Genomic DNA, 16,539 nt, shown 5'->3' with positions numbered 1-16,539 from the left:
GCCCCGCCCCGCCGCGCCCCGCCAGCCAATCCGCCCGCGCGGCCGCGGAGGCGGCACGGGATTGCGCCGAGGCCGCTCGCCATGGCTTCGCTGCCGTTCGGGGCCGTGAGCGCCGCGGAGGAGGCCACGGCGGCGGCGGCGGGCACCTTGCCGGGGGGCAGCAGCATCGGGGCGGCGGATTCGTTTCCGAAGGACTTCGGCTACGGGGCCGACGACGACGACGACGGCGGGGCCGGGGGCGACGACGGCGCGGCCGAGCTGGGCGGCGGCGGCTGCGGGCTGGGCTCGGGCGGCGGCGGCGGCGGCGGCGGCGACTCTTCCAAGCAGCCTCGCATCCTCCTCATGGGGCTGCGGCGCAGCGGGAAGTCCTCGATCCAGAAGGTGAGGCTCCTTCCGTGCTGGAGGCTCCCGGTGCAGAATGCTCCGATGTGCCGGAAAGAGCGGCCTGCGGCCCCACGCCCTTCCCCCGTTCCCCCGAGGATCCGGCATGGATCCAAGCTCCGCGACAGTGCGCTGGGGCGCGAAATGCCTCGCCGGGCGTCGGAGCAGCCTCGAACTGCGAGGCTGCTCACCCCGGAGTGACTAGCTCAGGATGCCTGCCTTCTGCGTCCTGGGCTTGCTCTGGGGGTGCAGCACAGTGGAGCAGTTGCGGTGCCAGAGTCGGGCCAGGAGCAAGTGACCCTATGTCACTTATGACCCTAATTGGGCTAATTATTGGGCTTGGCATTTCTGCAGATAAAAAGACCTATGTATTCCTGAGCTCCTTGGAAGAAAAGTTTAAATACGTAATAAAACAAGTACATAACACTTGCATTTTTTGCTGTTGTTACTGACAGGTGGTGTTTCACAAAATGTCTCCCAATGAAACCTTGTTTTTGGAGAGTACCAACAAAATCTATAAGGATGACATTTCTAACAGCTCCTTTGTGAACTTCCAAATATGGGACTTTCCAGGACAAATGGATTTCTTTGATCCCACATTTGACTACGAGATGATCTTTAGAGGAACTGGAGCCCTCATCTATGTTATAGATGCACAGGTCATTGTGAAATATAACATTGGAGAGAATTTGCTGCTTCTAGAAAAAACGGAGAGGGTTATTGGTGATGCTTCTGTCTCATAGCAGTACAGTTACTTTTGATGTAGAATAACTTGCAATTTTGCAATGATTGGAATTGTATAGGTTAGTATGTAGTTGAACTATTTGTAAGGGCTTCAGTAAGTGGCATCTGGTCTTTCTGGAATGGGGGAAAATATTAATTATTCATAGAATCTCTTTGACTTTCTCCTAATATCTATTTCTTTAATAGTAGCTCTGAATTGTAGGCATATTAGCTGTGGTTTGTAGCTGTTATGGGTAATGCATGGATAATAAGCTGTGGAGTGACTAAGAATACATATTAATCTGTTCTGCAGGATGACTACATGGAAGCTTTAACCAGGCTGCACATTACAGTTTCTAAAGCTTACAAAATCAATCCAGAAATGAACTTTGAGGTTTTTATTCATAAAGTTGATGGCTTATCAGATGATCATAAAATAGAAACTCAGAGGGATATTCATCAGAGAGCTAATGATGATCTTGGTGATGCTGGCCTAGAAAAACTGCATCTTAGGTAAGTGAAACACTGTAGGGGATTATTGGCTTCAGTGTGATATTTTCATTATGGCCAGTGAAGCTCATCAATCTGAGGACTTTCTGTACTAGTACTGGGACATTTGATATTTTTTAGAGGATTTGATCATAACATTTAAAACCGCAGATAAATAAAAAGGGGTGGAGAATCTTTAGGTGTAGACTGCCTACTACAACATGGATATGGAGTAATTTAGACAAAATTCATCCTTTTTGCATGAAGGGGAAATACCTGTTCTGAATTGGAGAACACCTATGGATTTCATGAATATTTGAAATTTATTAACAATCTGAAGCTGAAAAGTTGACATCTTTTTTAAAAAAGCAATTGATTAAGTTTGGGGAGCAGGACCTTTTTTCTTCTGCCTAGTTATTACAGGGTAATATTTTGGGTTTGGGAGCAACATGTTAGTGTGTGGGGGGTACCCCACACTTTTTAACAGATTCTTGAGAGTGTGCTGTTTTTCCTCCCTCTTCCTGCAGTTCCCTCTCTACAGAGTCTCCTATCTAGGGAGGTTCCCTGAAGCAGCAGCAGCTCCTGAAGGAACACCCTTTCTTTCTTAGCAGCTTTCTGAATTTAGTGATGAGGAGTGGGGAAGTGTGCTGTTCCAAGGTGGTAATGACCAAAATGGAACTCTGGGTAGGAAGTCAAGAGGGCAGCTAAGACTTTGGGTTAGATTAAGCCAGGGTGGTGTGTTAATTGACAGAAAAATTACAGCCATAGCTGATACTTCATCAAACGTTTTTCTTCTGCTCGTCCCAAAAGGCTGCAAGAACTGCCAGAGAGTCCCTTTTCAGCTTACAGACTAAAATGAATGATGTAAAAGCAAAAAGAAATGAGAAAAGGGAAAACAAGCAACTCTTTAAGTTTCTGATAATCGGGTCTTAGATAAACTTCTTAATGCTCCTTTCAGAGAAGGCCGTGTGGGTCTGTTGTAGAAAAATGTGTGGCATCTTAAGCGTATGTAAGATGTATCTTTGTGGACTAGAGCCAGATGGATGCAGATATTTGTATATACATAGTTACAATTAATGTAACTGTATATACACAGTTACATTAACTGGCTGTTCACAAGGCAGCTATTGCCTTTAGCGCAAACATACTGACCTGTTAACACATGTAGCATAATATAAACCATATAGAGGCATTCAAATCTTCAGGGAGATGAGGAACCAAATCAAGGAGGTCTCTCAGCTGAATCAGTGGAATAGCCCTTCAGTCCCATCTCTCCATTTGCAGTAGCTCGGTTGAATGTCCACTCTTCAGTGACTGTAGAGGGATGGAAGATCCCAGTGGCGCTCATGTCTTACAAGAGCTAGTTGAGTGCCCTGCCAAGCATCTCTCTTGAAACAGAACAAAATTTACTAAAGCTAGTAACTTACTTGTTATGGCTCGGAAATGCTGTTTATTTGGTCTGAGACCATAGTAACCTATATAGCTCATTCATGTTTCATATTTGTTTACATCGTGTGGTGAAAACCCAAATTCTGTTTTCTAAGGTTCAGTTTTAACACCTCCTGAAACCATGGTGAATTGAACCCCAGGACCAGAAGTGCTTTAATTACTATTGATAGAATATGGATACAATTTATCAGTAAGCAAGCTAAGCAAGACTTACACTCATTTTCAGGGGGTTTCTTGGACCAACCCAACCCTTTGGGTTGCTGTGTTTCATGGACAACTTTTCACTCTGGATTCCAGGCGGAAAACTTGTTTTATCTAATTATCTTAAGGATTTTATAGAGGCCTCTTTCTCTAGGAGGTATTTGAAGCTTTCAGCTGGATGGGGAGACAACTCAGCTGTCCTTGCTTATCTTTATCTTAGGGAATACTGCATATGCAGCAAGCAGGCCACCAGGCTGATATCTATCAAGGCCCTTACACAGTTTCTCACAGGAATACAAGGCTGAATGCTATTTAGTCTAATACTGCTAAAGAAGATGATAGTACTAGATGCTGTGAGCAGTTTATACTTGCTTCCCATTATAATGACTTTTGGATCATGTCAGGGCACATGAAGAAGGTTAGTGGGATGTTCCTTGCCTACGCTGCCAGTAAAGTCTGAGGCAGTTAGTGAATGCTCTGCAAACTAAACTAAAACTGTTTGCTACAAACTAAAGCTGGCTAGAGAGCATTTTTATCTTAAATTCTTTTTCTGTTATACTTTTGACTTCTTTTTTCCTCTGGATTGACTTCTGGAAGATAAATCTTAAACTTAAAAGATGTATTTCAAACTGTTCAGCATGGGCCTGATCACTGTGGTAATTCCAGTGGTGATGCTTCCAGTTTTGGCTAAAGCTGCAAGCACAAGTTAGAATCACTCAGGAATTAACCGCTGGGTTCTTCTTTGTAGCTTTTATTTGACCAGCATCTATGATCATTCAATATTTGAAGCTTTCAGTAAGGTGGTACAAAAGCTCATCCCACAGTTGCCAACCCTGGAAAATTTGTTAAATATCTTTATATCGGTGAGTAGTAATTCATTCTTTATCCTTTTAAAAATTGACATTAATGCTGGGTAATGTCCGTAAGCATATGGTCTTGGTTTTGAAGTTGTTGAGGCTGTAATTGTTTGGTATAATTATTTAGAAGGTGTTATATTTATTTATTTATTACATTTATCTACTGTGCCCTAGCCAGGAAGGCTCTCTGAGCAGTTTACAAAGTTAAATGGATAAGAAACACCAAGTAATTAGCATAGTTGCTTAGAATAGGTAACTCCAAAGTTGAGATTCCAAAATATATAAAACCACGAACCTGTGTGAGCCACAAAAGCCCAAACAATTATGTAAGCCACCCCAAAGACTGATCTATGCAGGACTTCTAATGTAGAGTTCAATGGCTGCTTTCGACCAGGTCAAGCAAGAGCCCGGCTCTGTAGGCAGTAGTACCCATTACTGATGCACTTTTCCCAACGTGACTTCTTTCTCCACCTGCCTTTCAGCTGGAAAGCACCAGAATATGAACGTGAGAGGTCACTTTGAAGCATGAGAACCCCCCTCCATAGTGTGAAGACAAGTCAGAAGCTGCAACCAGCCCTCCCCAGCCTGGTGTCCTCCAGATGCTTAGGCCATAACTTATCAATGTTGTGAACTTTGGTTGTGCTGGCTGGGGTAGTGGAAGTTGAAATCTGGAAGGTACCAGATTGCAGGAGGCTATTATAGGCAGAAGGAAAGTTTTGGCAGTTTGCAGATAGGCTAGGTAGGTTTAATTCTAGGCTTTTGAAACTATTACTAATATTAATGATAAAAATAAAGATTTAAGCCAAGCTTCACATTTATACTTTGTTGTTGTTAGTCGCAAAGTCGTGTCCGACCCATCGCAACCCCATGGACAACATTCCTCTAGGCCTTCCTGTCCTCCACCATCCCCCGGAGTCCACCTAAGCTCACACCAACCTCTTCAGTGACTCCATCCAGCCACCTCATCCTCTGCCGTCCCCTCCTTCTTTTGCCATCTATTGTGCCCAGCATCAGGCTCTTCTCCAGGGAGTCCTTCCTTCTCATTAGGTGGCCAAAGTATTTGAGTTTCATCTGCAGGATCTGGCCTTCTAGAGAGCAGTCAGGGTTGATCTCCTCTAGGACTGACCGGTTTGATTGCCTTGCTCTCCAAGGGACTCGCAGGAGTCTTCTCCAGCAACATTTATACTTAGTATAATTATCTCCAAATTATATATTAAATATAATAAAATGAAACTAGTCCAGAACAGATAGCTTTTTCTCATATAGGTAGCCTGCCTTTTGTAAGACCAGTGAGTGTGGCCATTGGTCTTTTTGGCACTCTCTAAAACAGGAGCCGCTACTGAGTGCCAGGCTGCTCATCACTGCCTGAAAGCTCATGCAGTTCCTAACCGCTGTTCATTGGTTTGAGGTAACTTACAAACTAAAGGAGATCAGATCTCTTCTCTCCGCCCCTGCTATCTGCTGGAAACAAACTGCGAGTGTAACTGGCAATTTGGCAATTGTATATTGTGCCTTTCATGTGCAAGAGGAGTAGTATAAAGTCCTTTCAGTGGCAGAAGTGCCTTTCAGATAGGTTTGGATGTTTTGATATGGACCCAGCATCCTCAGGTTAGTGGTGAAAGACCATTCTGTATGCCTATCCTTTGCAAAAGAGTTAAATTAATTCCACCGTTACCCTTTTTGCTGCTTTAAATTTAATTGATACCAAGGTGTACAATAGTTCTGTATTTGTGAAATCTGACAGTTTACAATTCTAAATCTGTCTATTTTTCTTTAGAATTCAGGGATTGAGAAAGCTTTTCTCTTTGATGTTGTCAGCAAGATCTATATTGCTACAGATAGTTCTCCAGTTGACATGCAGTCCTATGAGCTATGTTGTGACATGATTGATGTAGTCATTGATGTTTCTTGTATTTATGGGTAAGTGCCATGCTTATAGAACCATTTACGAGAACTTCAGGATTTTTTTCAAGCACAAAGGAAAAGTCTTTATTCTGGAATATCACTGAGAGTTATGGAATCTGTTTGAGATTGTGGATTGTTAATGAAAATTGCTGAGATGGTGCTTTGCTTACTTTAATAAGTCCTATTACTTGACTGCTGTCTGGCCCGGAAGCTGGCTCCTATTGTGCCTGCTATTGCAAACTGAGTGTTTCTCTTTGTTGCCTGAAGTTAACTGAAGGACTCAGATAACAGAAAGGCAAGTGAGAACCACAGAATTCTGCATGCAGTCTGGCACATGTGGTTGCTGAAGAGCAACTAGGAAAGAAGCCGAGTGTTGTTTTTTCTTTGTAATATTTATTTATTTCATATTTATACTGCTTGGTGACTGAGGATCTCTGGGTAGTTAATAAAATTTAAGAAAAAATAAAAATGCACACAGTTATACACATACAAGATAAAATTAACGTAAATCAACAAAACTGCAAATGCAATTGAATCAGCAGAGAAGCATAGCAGTTGTGCAAAATAAAATGCAATATTAACATGAAGTAAAAGGTTTACCTGCAAAAATGCTAGAAGAACAGAAAGGTCCTTACCTGGCACCCAAGAGACTCCAACATAGGTGCCAGGTGCACTTCTTTGGGGAGCTCATCCCACAGCTAGGTGCCACAACATAAAAAGCCATCCTACTGGTGGCCACCCACTTCACTTCCTTTGGAAGGGGCTCCTGGAGAAGGACCCCCCAGAGATGATATCAGGGTCCATGTAGGTGCATATGGGAGGAGTCGATCCTTCAGATAACCAGGCCACGAGTCAGTTAGGCCTTTGAATGTAAGTCCTTGCATTTCAAATCAGGCCTGGACTTCAGCTTACAGCCACTGCAGCTGGAAGAGGACTGATGTGGTCTGTTGTTGTGTGCCGATCTCCACTCACAGTTTTGCTGTCCTGTTTTGGGTTGAAGTTTCAGACTGTGAGACAGCCCCACATACAGAGCACTGCAGTAATCCAAATGAGGGTTATCGGAGCGTGGATGATTGTAGCTAGGCTCTCTCTGTCCAGGTAGGGTCATAATTGGTATACCTGATAAAAGATATTCTCTGCCACCAAGTTTTCTTGTGGCTCAACTGACAACTCTGGGTCCAGGAGCTCCCAAATTATGAACCATGCCTTTAGGGGAGTGTAACTCCATCCAGAGCAGACTGATCCCAACTGGACAGATGGACCACTCACTCACAGTACCTTCATCCTGCCTAGATTGAGTCTAAGTTTTTGGCCCTCATCCAGTTCAGTCCCACACTCAGACACTGATTTAGAGCTGCCACTGTCTCCCCCAGGTTTGATAAAAGGAGAGCAGGTGCTGACCATCACCTGCATATTGCTGGTATCTCAGCCCACACCTCCAGGTAACTATGCCCAGCAGTTTTATGTAGACATTAAATAGTGTAGGGGATCAAATAGAACCCTGTGGTACCCATTGCCATGGTCCACCGATTATTGCTATGTGGGCCATGGCACAGGGCAATAATCCCCCAGCATCGTCTTCTGGAATCAGCAGGCCAAATAGGAGTTGGACCATTTTTTAATTATTTTTTAAATTTTTTTACCCCGTCCTATACAAATGTCCCAGGACGGCTTGCAACATAAATAAATCATAACAAATAAATACAACAAAATACAATAACATTACAAATATAACATAAAGTGACTGAGGATGACCATATTAAAAACCTAGTTAAAATATCTAAATATTAAAATACTGGGCAAATAAAAAGATTTTTACCTGGTGCTGAAAGGAATATAACGTTGCATCGCAATGCAGTGCATCCTTCTCCTGGCCTAGCCAGCCAACCATGTACTACCACTTGCCTGTTTAAACTATTAATGCCGTCTGTTAGCCAGCCCATTTTTCAGTTCTTTTTTCTTTATGCTGGCTTTTCATCTCTTGCTGAGAGGCCCTCCAGCCAACTCTGTCCCATGAAAGGAATTTTTCTTATTGGTGAACTTGTTGACTGTGTTCTGTGTCAAGACATGTCAGTTAATGCACTTACATTTGATCTTATTTGGCAGTTGATATCTATCTTAGGCCAAATAGGTGCATTGAACTGTTTGTTAAATCCCAGCTCCCCACTGGCCAGGTATCTCATAGCTTGCCAGTTTATACTGTTGAATCAGCACAGTTCTTAAGCATAGATACAGTGCAGTCACTTCTAGTTTGGTTCAAGCCTGGTAAGTTAATCTGTATTTCTTCTCTTTAAATTACTTATTGGGACCTGAGCTTGCATACTATCATTTGCAACCACCACTAGATACAGCTCCTCCTTTTTTAGATTTCCATCTGCGTTATGTTACTTTATTTCCCTTAGATGGTCTCTCAGTAAATCTAGCCTTTCCAAGATCTCTGCCTGTGCAAACTGTGGCAAGGTCTGAAAAGAATTCAGGAGGGTCTTCTCTGTGATGAATAGTTCAGTACTTTGATTTTCATCCCTAATGCTGGGATTACTTTGGTATCTGTCTTCACTGCAGGAGACGCAGGACACATGCTGTTCTGTTGAACTGTTATTTTAGGAAAGAATTCTTAGGAACTGAGGCAAGAAATGAAGAAAGATGAAGCTCTCGGCTTTATTGACAAACTGAAAATTAATACATTACTGGTCCACACAATATGCATTGTAGAGTTCTTAAAGAACTCAGATGTAAACTTAATAACCTCATAACAAAAAGATGTAACTTTTCCCTAAGATCAGTCTCTGAACCAGAGGACTGGAGAATGGCCAATGTACTCGTAGTGCCAATTTTTAGCAAGGGGATCCAGCAGGATTCTGAAAATTACAGGCTTAACATCTTTTCCTGTGTGAACTGGTTGAAAACATTATTAAAGGTAATTTATAAGCACCTAAAAGTCCAGCTGAGAAAGAATTACTATGACTTCCACAGAAATAAGCCTGTCTCACCAAACTTTATAGAGTTCTTTAAGTGTGTTAGAAGACACATGGACAGGGTGATACAGTTGATGTTTCTTTGGACTGTCAAGAGTGTTTGACAAAATACTCACCAAAAATTCCTGAGTAAATATAGCACTTTTGGAATTAGATGAGAGGTCAACATACAGCTCAGTAACAGAATTACTGAGAATTTTCCTAATGGAGGAATTTAAACAGTGGGGTCCCAATGGCATCTGTATTAGCACTGGTGATCTTCACTTAATCATAAATGACCTGAAATTAGGAGTGGGCAGTGAAGTGGCCAAGTTTGCTGATAACTACTGAGGGTGACCAAAGAAGGAGGAGCTCGAAAGGGATCCCTCCAGACTGGGAGAATGCGTGTCAAAATGGCAAATGCAGTTCGTTGTAAGTAAGGGTAATGGGACAATGGAAAAAATGATGTGACAAGAAATTATTATTATTATTATTATTATTATAACATTTCTATGCCGCTCCTTGCTGAAACCTCGGGGCGGCTTACAACATGATAAAATACATTGAAATACAATAGTACATAATAAATTACCATTAAATATAACAATACAAAAAATACATTGATTTACAAATACAAAATTAAAATTATCAGTATAAAATAAAAATATAGGAGGAGAAAGAGAAGGAAGAAGAAGTTGCCCAGGCCAGATCATATGTTTTAACAATTGAAATGATGTTTAAATAAAAAGGTCTTTACCTGGCGCCGAAAAACCAGTAACGACGGTGCCAGGCGGACCTCTTTGGGGAGTGAATTCCATAGGTTGGGCGCCACCGCAGAGAAAGCCCTCCTCCGGGTACTTACTCTCCTAATTTCTTTCATGGAGGGTTCCCGGAGAAGGGACTCTCCCGCAGATCTCAAAGGGCGGTCGGGCATATACGGACGTAAGCGCTCGTTCAGGTAGCCAGGACCCAAGCCGTTTAGGGCTTTGTAGGTCATAATCAACACCTTGAATTGGGCCCGGGCTTCAATGGGAAGCCAGTGAAGCTGACGGAGGACTGGAGTCATGTGAGCATAACGCCCCGTCCCCGTCAGCAACCTGGCAGCTCTATTTTGCACCAATTGAAGTGTTCGGACCGTCTTCAGGGGAAGCCCCACGTAAGTATAAGGTGATGGGATCTGAGCTAATGGTGACTGATCAAGAAAGGGTGAATGATCAAGAAACTGATTACAATTTCAAGTATAACTGAAATACTGTCCCAAAATCCCAAATGAACATTGATCACCCCTCCCTCCTCTCTCTCTGGTAGGCTAAAGGAAGATGGTAGTGGAAGTGCATATGATAAGGAGTCTATGGCAATTATCAAACTCAATAACACAACTGTTCTCTATTTAAAAGAAGTGACCAAGTTTCTGGCCTTGGTGTGTATCCTTAGAGAAGAAAGCTTTGAACGCAAAGGTGAGAAAAGTATTGTGTTCCCCATAATTCAGTGGGCTTTTTAAATGAGTATACTGCAGCTTCCATAGGGCCAAGAACTAGTCTCCTTCTGTGTATTTTAGAGGCATCTTCTGGTTTCCAAAAGTAATCAGGGAGATAGATGCTTTGCTTGGCAGGCAATGACACTTCTGTTGCTAGGGAGCTGAGGGCAGCAGAGATCAAAGGCTAGAAGCAGCCAGTTCTGTGACTGTTTTTGCCAGGGGGCTTTATGGTGTTTCCATACCAACAAAGGTAAAGTGATGATCCTGAGTCCAAATGTCTAGGGAAGTCCTGCTGAAATGTGGAAATAGACCACTGATTCTCTCTGCAGTTTCAGAAAACTAATCCTACCATGTGGCAATTCTAGAACTGGGTCCAGATGACTCTCCACAGTAAGAGTTCACCATGGCTTCTCATGGCATGTAAACCTACCTTTAATCAAAAGTGGTTGTTCCTTTGGCACTCATTGTGTACAGTCATTTTGTGCTGGAAGGATAATGAGTTTTTTGCTTTTGGTGCTGCTTTTCTTGTCTTTGTGAATGCTCCAGACTGATTACTACCTTAGTTCAGCCCACTTAGAAAAGCCTTTCCAAGATATGTATTGAATTCACAGGGCTAACTCAGCACTTTAGAATCATTACAGGTGGGTTCTTCATGTATGAAACCATATTTTAGGTAACATGCTAATTGCTGGTGTGACCCTGTTCTAGTTGCTAGAGAACCCAAATGTAGGCAAAAGCTCGCTTGGATCTTGACTTGTTGATGTGTATGATCTGAGTTCTGAGGCAGAAGGCATGTTCCACTGCAGCCCCCTCTGGGGTTGTCGAGCTTGCATTTGTTTTGTTGCTGGAGGCAGTTTGTGACTGAACTGTAGCCAGCCAGAGGTGTAAGAAGAGTCATTCTTGTTAACTCTTTGCAGAATAAGTGTAGGCAGAGCAGATGCTGCAGCTTTGGGACGTGAACCTGCTATCCTGTAGAGCACACTTCTGGCTCAAAGACATTGGCTAAAGCAAATGTAGTGAGGCAGTAAGCTAAGGTCCCAGGTGGGCAGTGCTTTGCCTCCTCCTGTTAACCGATGTTTGTTCTTTTTACTTCTCACAGGTTTAATAGATTACAATTTCCACTGCTTCCGCAAGGCCATCCATGAGGTCTTTGAAGTGGGCATTTCCTCTCACCGATCCTGCAGCCATCAAGCAAACATCCCTGGTCTGAAGGCAGTGGCACATAATGGCACTCCTAGAAATGCAGTCTAGGAGGACAAATCTGGATGACCAACTGCTCGCCTGCTGCAGGTCTCTGTGTCGAGGATGGGTAGCACAGAGAACTTTGTGCATCCTGTAGGAAAAACTTTGCCTTGCAGAGGCAAATCAGAGGTGTGGCAGCAAGCAAAATGGCTGCTTAGAACTTGAGGACTGGGAGCAGTTGCTTCTGTCTTCCTGTTCATAGCACAGCTGCTTCTCCACTTGGCATCTCCCTTCATATGAAACAGGGCATGGACTATTTGGAAGTAAGCTGGATTGACACTTGCTCAGCATTATGTTTTCAAACTTCGCCAGTTTCAAAAATGGTGACTTTCTGCAAAAGTTCAGAAAATCAGACACTGTAGCTTGTAACTTACTTTAGCACAATCGCAACATTCCAAGTGACCCTTTTGTGGTAACACCTGAAAAAAAATCCATATTTCCCAGCAGTTCCATTGAGTTCTTTATCTTAAGCATCTGATAAAGAAAAGAATTGACAACTTTAACTTTGTTGCACAGAACCAGTTTAGCATGTGCCTGTCATGGATTCTCAAGCTTGTGTACAAGCCAATTAAGAAGTTGCTGGCAATAGTTCCTGTCCTTGTCCGGGACTCTTTTGTAGTAATTGATCCAGATTTTGCCTAGTGGACTTTTGTTTTACATATTTCATTTTCAAAGCCACATGATTGCATAAGCAATTAATTTGTGTAAATTGTGGTTTGTAATTTTGGAAAATTCAGAGTGGCCTGAATGTCCATGTCTAGAATCCGCAGTGGCCAGCTTTCAGGCAGTGAGCCTCCTTTCTCTCAAGTTTAGCAAGATAGAGAAACTGCCCAGAACTGGCACGTTTTCCATAGGATGAAGGCTTGTGTCTTTCGTGCGAACTTTCCTTTGTGGCCTCGTGTCCATTGGTTTGTAAAGAGTTGTTAGGCCCTCTTCTCGGGGGAGACAACCCTTCCATGTTCCAAGGCCTCAGGCCCTGTTCCTCTTCATATGTCTATGTGACTTTGGTGAAGGATTAACCGGTTTGCTACAGCTGACTGTTTTACAGTGTCTTGTCCAGAGAGGGTAGGAGCTTTCACAGAATTCACTTCTCACTAAACTGCATTAATAAAATGCATTTATCTCTGCAAATGTTCTTTTATGAATTAAGGGCATGTGTGAACTTTGGATTTTGGTTTTGAGCATCACAAGTTCACACACACTGTTTGTGGTGGATTAATCTGGTGGCTACGCCTTCAGTTGGGGATTAATGCTTAACTGCTTTTTCCTTTCCAGCACTGCCATTCATTCCATTCACTCCCGTGCCGAGCAAAGGCATGGGGCACTGTGAGGGGTCAGCAGGCCTTGCTGCTGCATTGCTCTTGCCACTGGGCGCATGCAAGCCCCCAAGTTCAAGGCCTAGTGTGTATCTGGGGTGGGGCCATTGCATCGTGCTGTTACACCAGGAAAGACAATTCCATACTATTCCAGGCAAATTAAGTTTATCAAGGACAAGAGCATAACAGAACAAAAGCCAATTATATCTGTAGGAACCAAATGAATCCTTAGTGAGGGGAAGTGAGGCAAGATTAAATGCCTTTCTTGTGGACTGATCATTTTCTTGAATTAGAAGCCTATTAGCAGCCATCATAAGGGAGCTGGTGCTGCAAGATGTGACAGCTTTGGTTCTGAATCGCTTTAGCACAGAACTAAGAACCCTTAAGGTGCTCGTCTCTGGATTGCATCCTTGCCACCCTGCCAGCTTGGGCTTCCAGCTGCTTTCCCCTTCTGACGCTGGGTGGTGGGGAGGCACAGCGGGTTGCTGCTGGCTGTGCTCCCCAGTGGGATGGGGTGGGCCGACCTGAAGGGTGAGAGCTGGGGATGGGGTCATGCTTGCTGGTGACCAGCCCTTTGTTGGACAGATGTATACCCTGGGCAGCTGGGGGGGGGGGGGATGCCACTCCCTCTTGTCCCTGCATCTGAGAAGCAGCCGCACCAGCTTGTTGCAGAAGAGCATGATTCAGTGGGGTGGGGGGGAGTGCTTGTTGCTGGGGGAAGACTTCACTTAATTTCTTGTGGCAGGCATGCCCCTTGTCCTTGCACTGGGTAGAGGTGTAGGTGAAGCTGCTCTTTCTCATTTGTTCTGGCGACAAGAGCAAGCCATTCTTGTAACATGCAGCGTGCACCTGCTCCTCTGTCTCGGTACTGCCCCAAAGGTAGATGCACATGCTCAGGTCATTCCTGGTCCAGAGGTAGGCATGCAGCATCTGGCAGCCCTGGGCAGCATTTCTCACCATGGTGGGTAGATTTTCCTCAAGAGTGGGCTGCTGGGAATGTGGCAGGGAGGGCTACATGCTCCTCATTCTCTTCTCCTTCTGGTGTGGACCTCTTGCCCAGGACCCCTTGCCTGTTGTGACTGCAGCCTTGCCTGGCCTCACAAAATACTCCCTGACCTCGTCCTGCTCTATGACTTTGACTTAAACTTGCTGTTGGAGCTGGGACTCTGTATTGCCTAGTGTTTTATTTAATTCCTATACAGCCCGGCAACCAAAGCTCTCTGGCCTAGTGCCTAGAGCAGGGGTTCTCAAACTTTTTCAATGGGGGCAATTGAAAGGTGGTGATGGGTGCGTGCGGCGAGGGGGCGGCTTGCTCCAATAGGATCTCGGAGCGAGCGAGCTGCCGCCTCGCCGCACGCGTGGTGAGGCAGCAGTGGCTCCGGTGGGTGCACATGCGCTGAGGCAGCGGTTTGCTTGCTCAGAGATTGTTTTCTCTGAGCCCAAATGATCTCAGGTGTGGGCACAGCAAGTTCAAAACTTCCGAGGCGGGCTGGATAATTGGGCATGGTGGGCCGGATCTGGCCTGTGGGGTGTAGTTTGAGGACCCATGGCCTAGAGTATCATTTTCTGCCACCCATGCCATGGACACTGACCCAAGGGATGCCAGGGGCAAGTTAGCAGTGAGTCGAGAGGGAGGCAAGGCAGGGGTCGTGGGCTTCTCAGGGCAAGCGCCTATTGGTCATGCCCTTCATGCAGCCCACATGCTCCTTTGGTGCACGAGTGGGTTTGCGCAGAGGAGAGCCTAAGCTGCTTGCAAGCGGCGTTTGTGAAAACCGGTGGTCAATTCGGCACCCTAAACAAGGCTATTTCCAAGGCTGCTGCTGCCCGAGGTGGCACAGCCCGTTCTCTTCTGCCAGCGACATTTCAAAGCCGCAGGTATGCATCTGGAGAGAAGTGAGGTCTCTGTAATGCAAGCCAGGTAGGCCCCCTCTTCCACAATTAAATCATGGATGAGGGATGCTTTATTGTCGACCAACCTGGCATTGAGCAGCAGCACCGTCAGGCCCGAGGGGCAGTTGATAAAGCTACCTGGAACCTCCCAGTTGGGGGAATAACCAGAAGAGGGGACAGATACCAAACATCTGTCACACCTTCTATGATGACGTGTTAATCCCCCAACGCCATATCTTCCCCTGCCCAACACCACCCCAAGGGTGGTGCCCACGCACTCCCCAGGCAATCCCATAAAACAACAATAGAACTCAGTCGTGGTATAAATAAAATGCAATTAAAATGCAAGTAAAACCCACCCCACAACAAAAACACAGAGTTCCTAGCCCAAATGGCCCCAAATGACAACGCCCTTGGGCCGCCGGCCCCTGGCTGCAGCCAGTGAGTTAAGCCCACATCCCTTCCCTGCCCGCCGCCCCCAGTCCGGTGCAGCTGCCACCCACGCCGGGAAGGGGGGAGGAGGAGCAAGCACGGGGCCCGTGGAGAACTCGCTGGCGCAGACGGAGGAGCTGCAAGCAAGCAGCGTCCCCGGTTCAGTCCTTTGAAGTTCAGTACTTTTTATTGAGACCCCACAGATTGCAGAACCATTTGAGCTCTAAATAACTCCAAGTTGAAGAGAAACCTCTGCTTGTATAAAGAATAGCATCCAAACTGGAAACTCCCTTGCAAGTCCCTCTCTTTTGGAGAAACTACTGGTTCCTCAGGGCAGCTCTCACTGCTGGGGATAAAGACAGCCCAAAGAACGAAGCCAACGGAGCAGCTTGTTTCTTCCAGTGCCTGCTCACTGGGTCGAGAACTGGGTCTTGTCCCCACACCCTCTTCCCTCCTGAAACCCCCCTCCCCTTCCAAAATAGACTGATTCTCACACTTGGCCTAAAAAAATTGACCAGGCGCAGTTGAAGGATTGCAAAGGCTTCTGATCCCTCCTCCTCCTCCTCAGAATCCAGTGACAACTGCTGCAATGTGTGAGAGACTCGTCCACACTCTATACTATGGCAGAAACATGGAACCTGCATGAGAATGTTGTTTCTGTGTGTGTGTGACAAAACCAAGCCATAGTGAAGTGTAGAAACCATCGTTTCTTGGCATGGTTCCATGGAGACCTTGTGATGGGCCCCAGACAGGTTTCAGACAACACCCTGTGATTTCTACCATTGTTTATCATGACATTTGAACCTGGCCTGTATGCCTTTTCCAATGGCTATTCATTAATATGTAGATTCTGGATCAGCACCTTCAGTGCTTACATGTATATCACAGAAGCACAATGTTAAGAAGAGTGAATCAAGGGCAAAAACAGCTGATTGTGGCCTTAAAGTGGATAGAAAAGTGTGGAGGACTTAAGGAAACAACATGCAAACATATGCACAGGCAGGGCATTTCCACAAACATGCCTATGCCTAAAAAGCAGGGGTGGGGGGTGGGGTGAGAGGAGACATCAGTGCAACCACTCATGGGTGGCTTCTTTCCAAGAGCAGTAAGTATTGGACCATCCAGCCAAACCCCCCGCGCCTCTTCTGTCTGCTCAGCCCGTGTATTGCATTCCTTCCTTCTCCGTGGCTGTTCCTGCATCTTCCGCTGACATTTTTCCTCTG

The 16,539-nt window shown here is 45.1% G+C and overlaps 1 protein-coding gene across 1 annotated transcript; it reads left to right on the top strand.

Annotated features, from left to right (window-relative positions):
• The first annotated feature begins 260 nt into the window (after window positions 1-260).
• RRAGC (Ras related GTP binding C) lies at window positions 261-12,809 on the top strand. The gene is made up of 7 exons (XM_044421352.1): window positions 261-381; window positions 837-1,040; window positions 1,418-1,617; window positions 3,992-4,106; window positions 5,878-6,020; window positions 10,268-10,416; window positions 11,536-12,809. The coding sequence occupies exons 1-7, from the start codon at window positions 343-345 to the stop codon at window positions 11,685-11,687; spliced, it is 1,002 nt and encodes a 333-aa protein (XP_044277287.1). The 5' UTR covers window positions 261-342; the 3' UTR covers window positions 11,688-12,809.
• The last annotated feature ends 3,730 nt before the right edge of the window (window positions 12,810-16,539 follow it).

The sequence above is a fragment of the Varanus komodoensis genome, unplaced genomic scaffold (genome assembly GCF_004798865.1).
Source record: "Varanus komodoensis strain SLA01 unplaced genomic scaffold, ASM479886v1 scaffold118, whole genome shotgun sequence".
Classification (NCBI taxonomy): Eukaryota; Metazoa; Chordata; class Lepidosauria; order Squamata; family Varanidae; genus Varanus; species Varanus komodoensis.
This window is presented reverse-complemented; position numbering and strand designations above follow the sequence as displayed.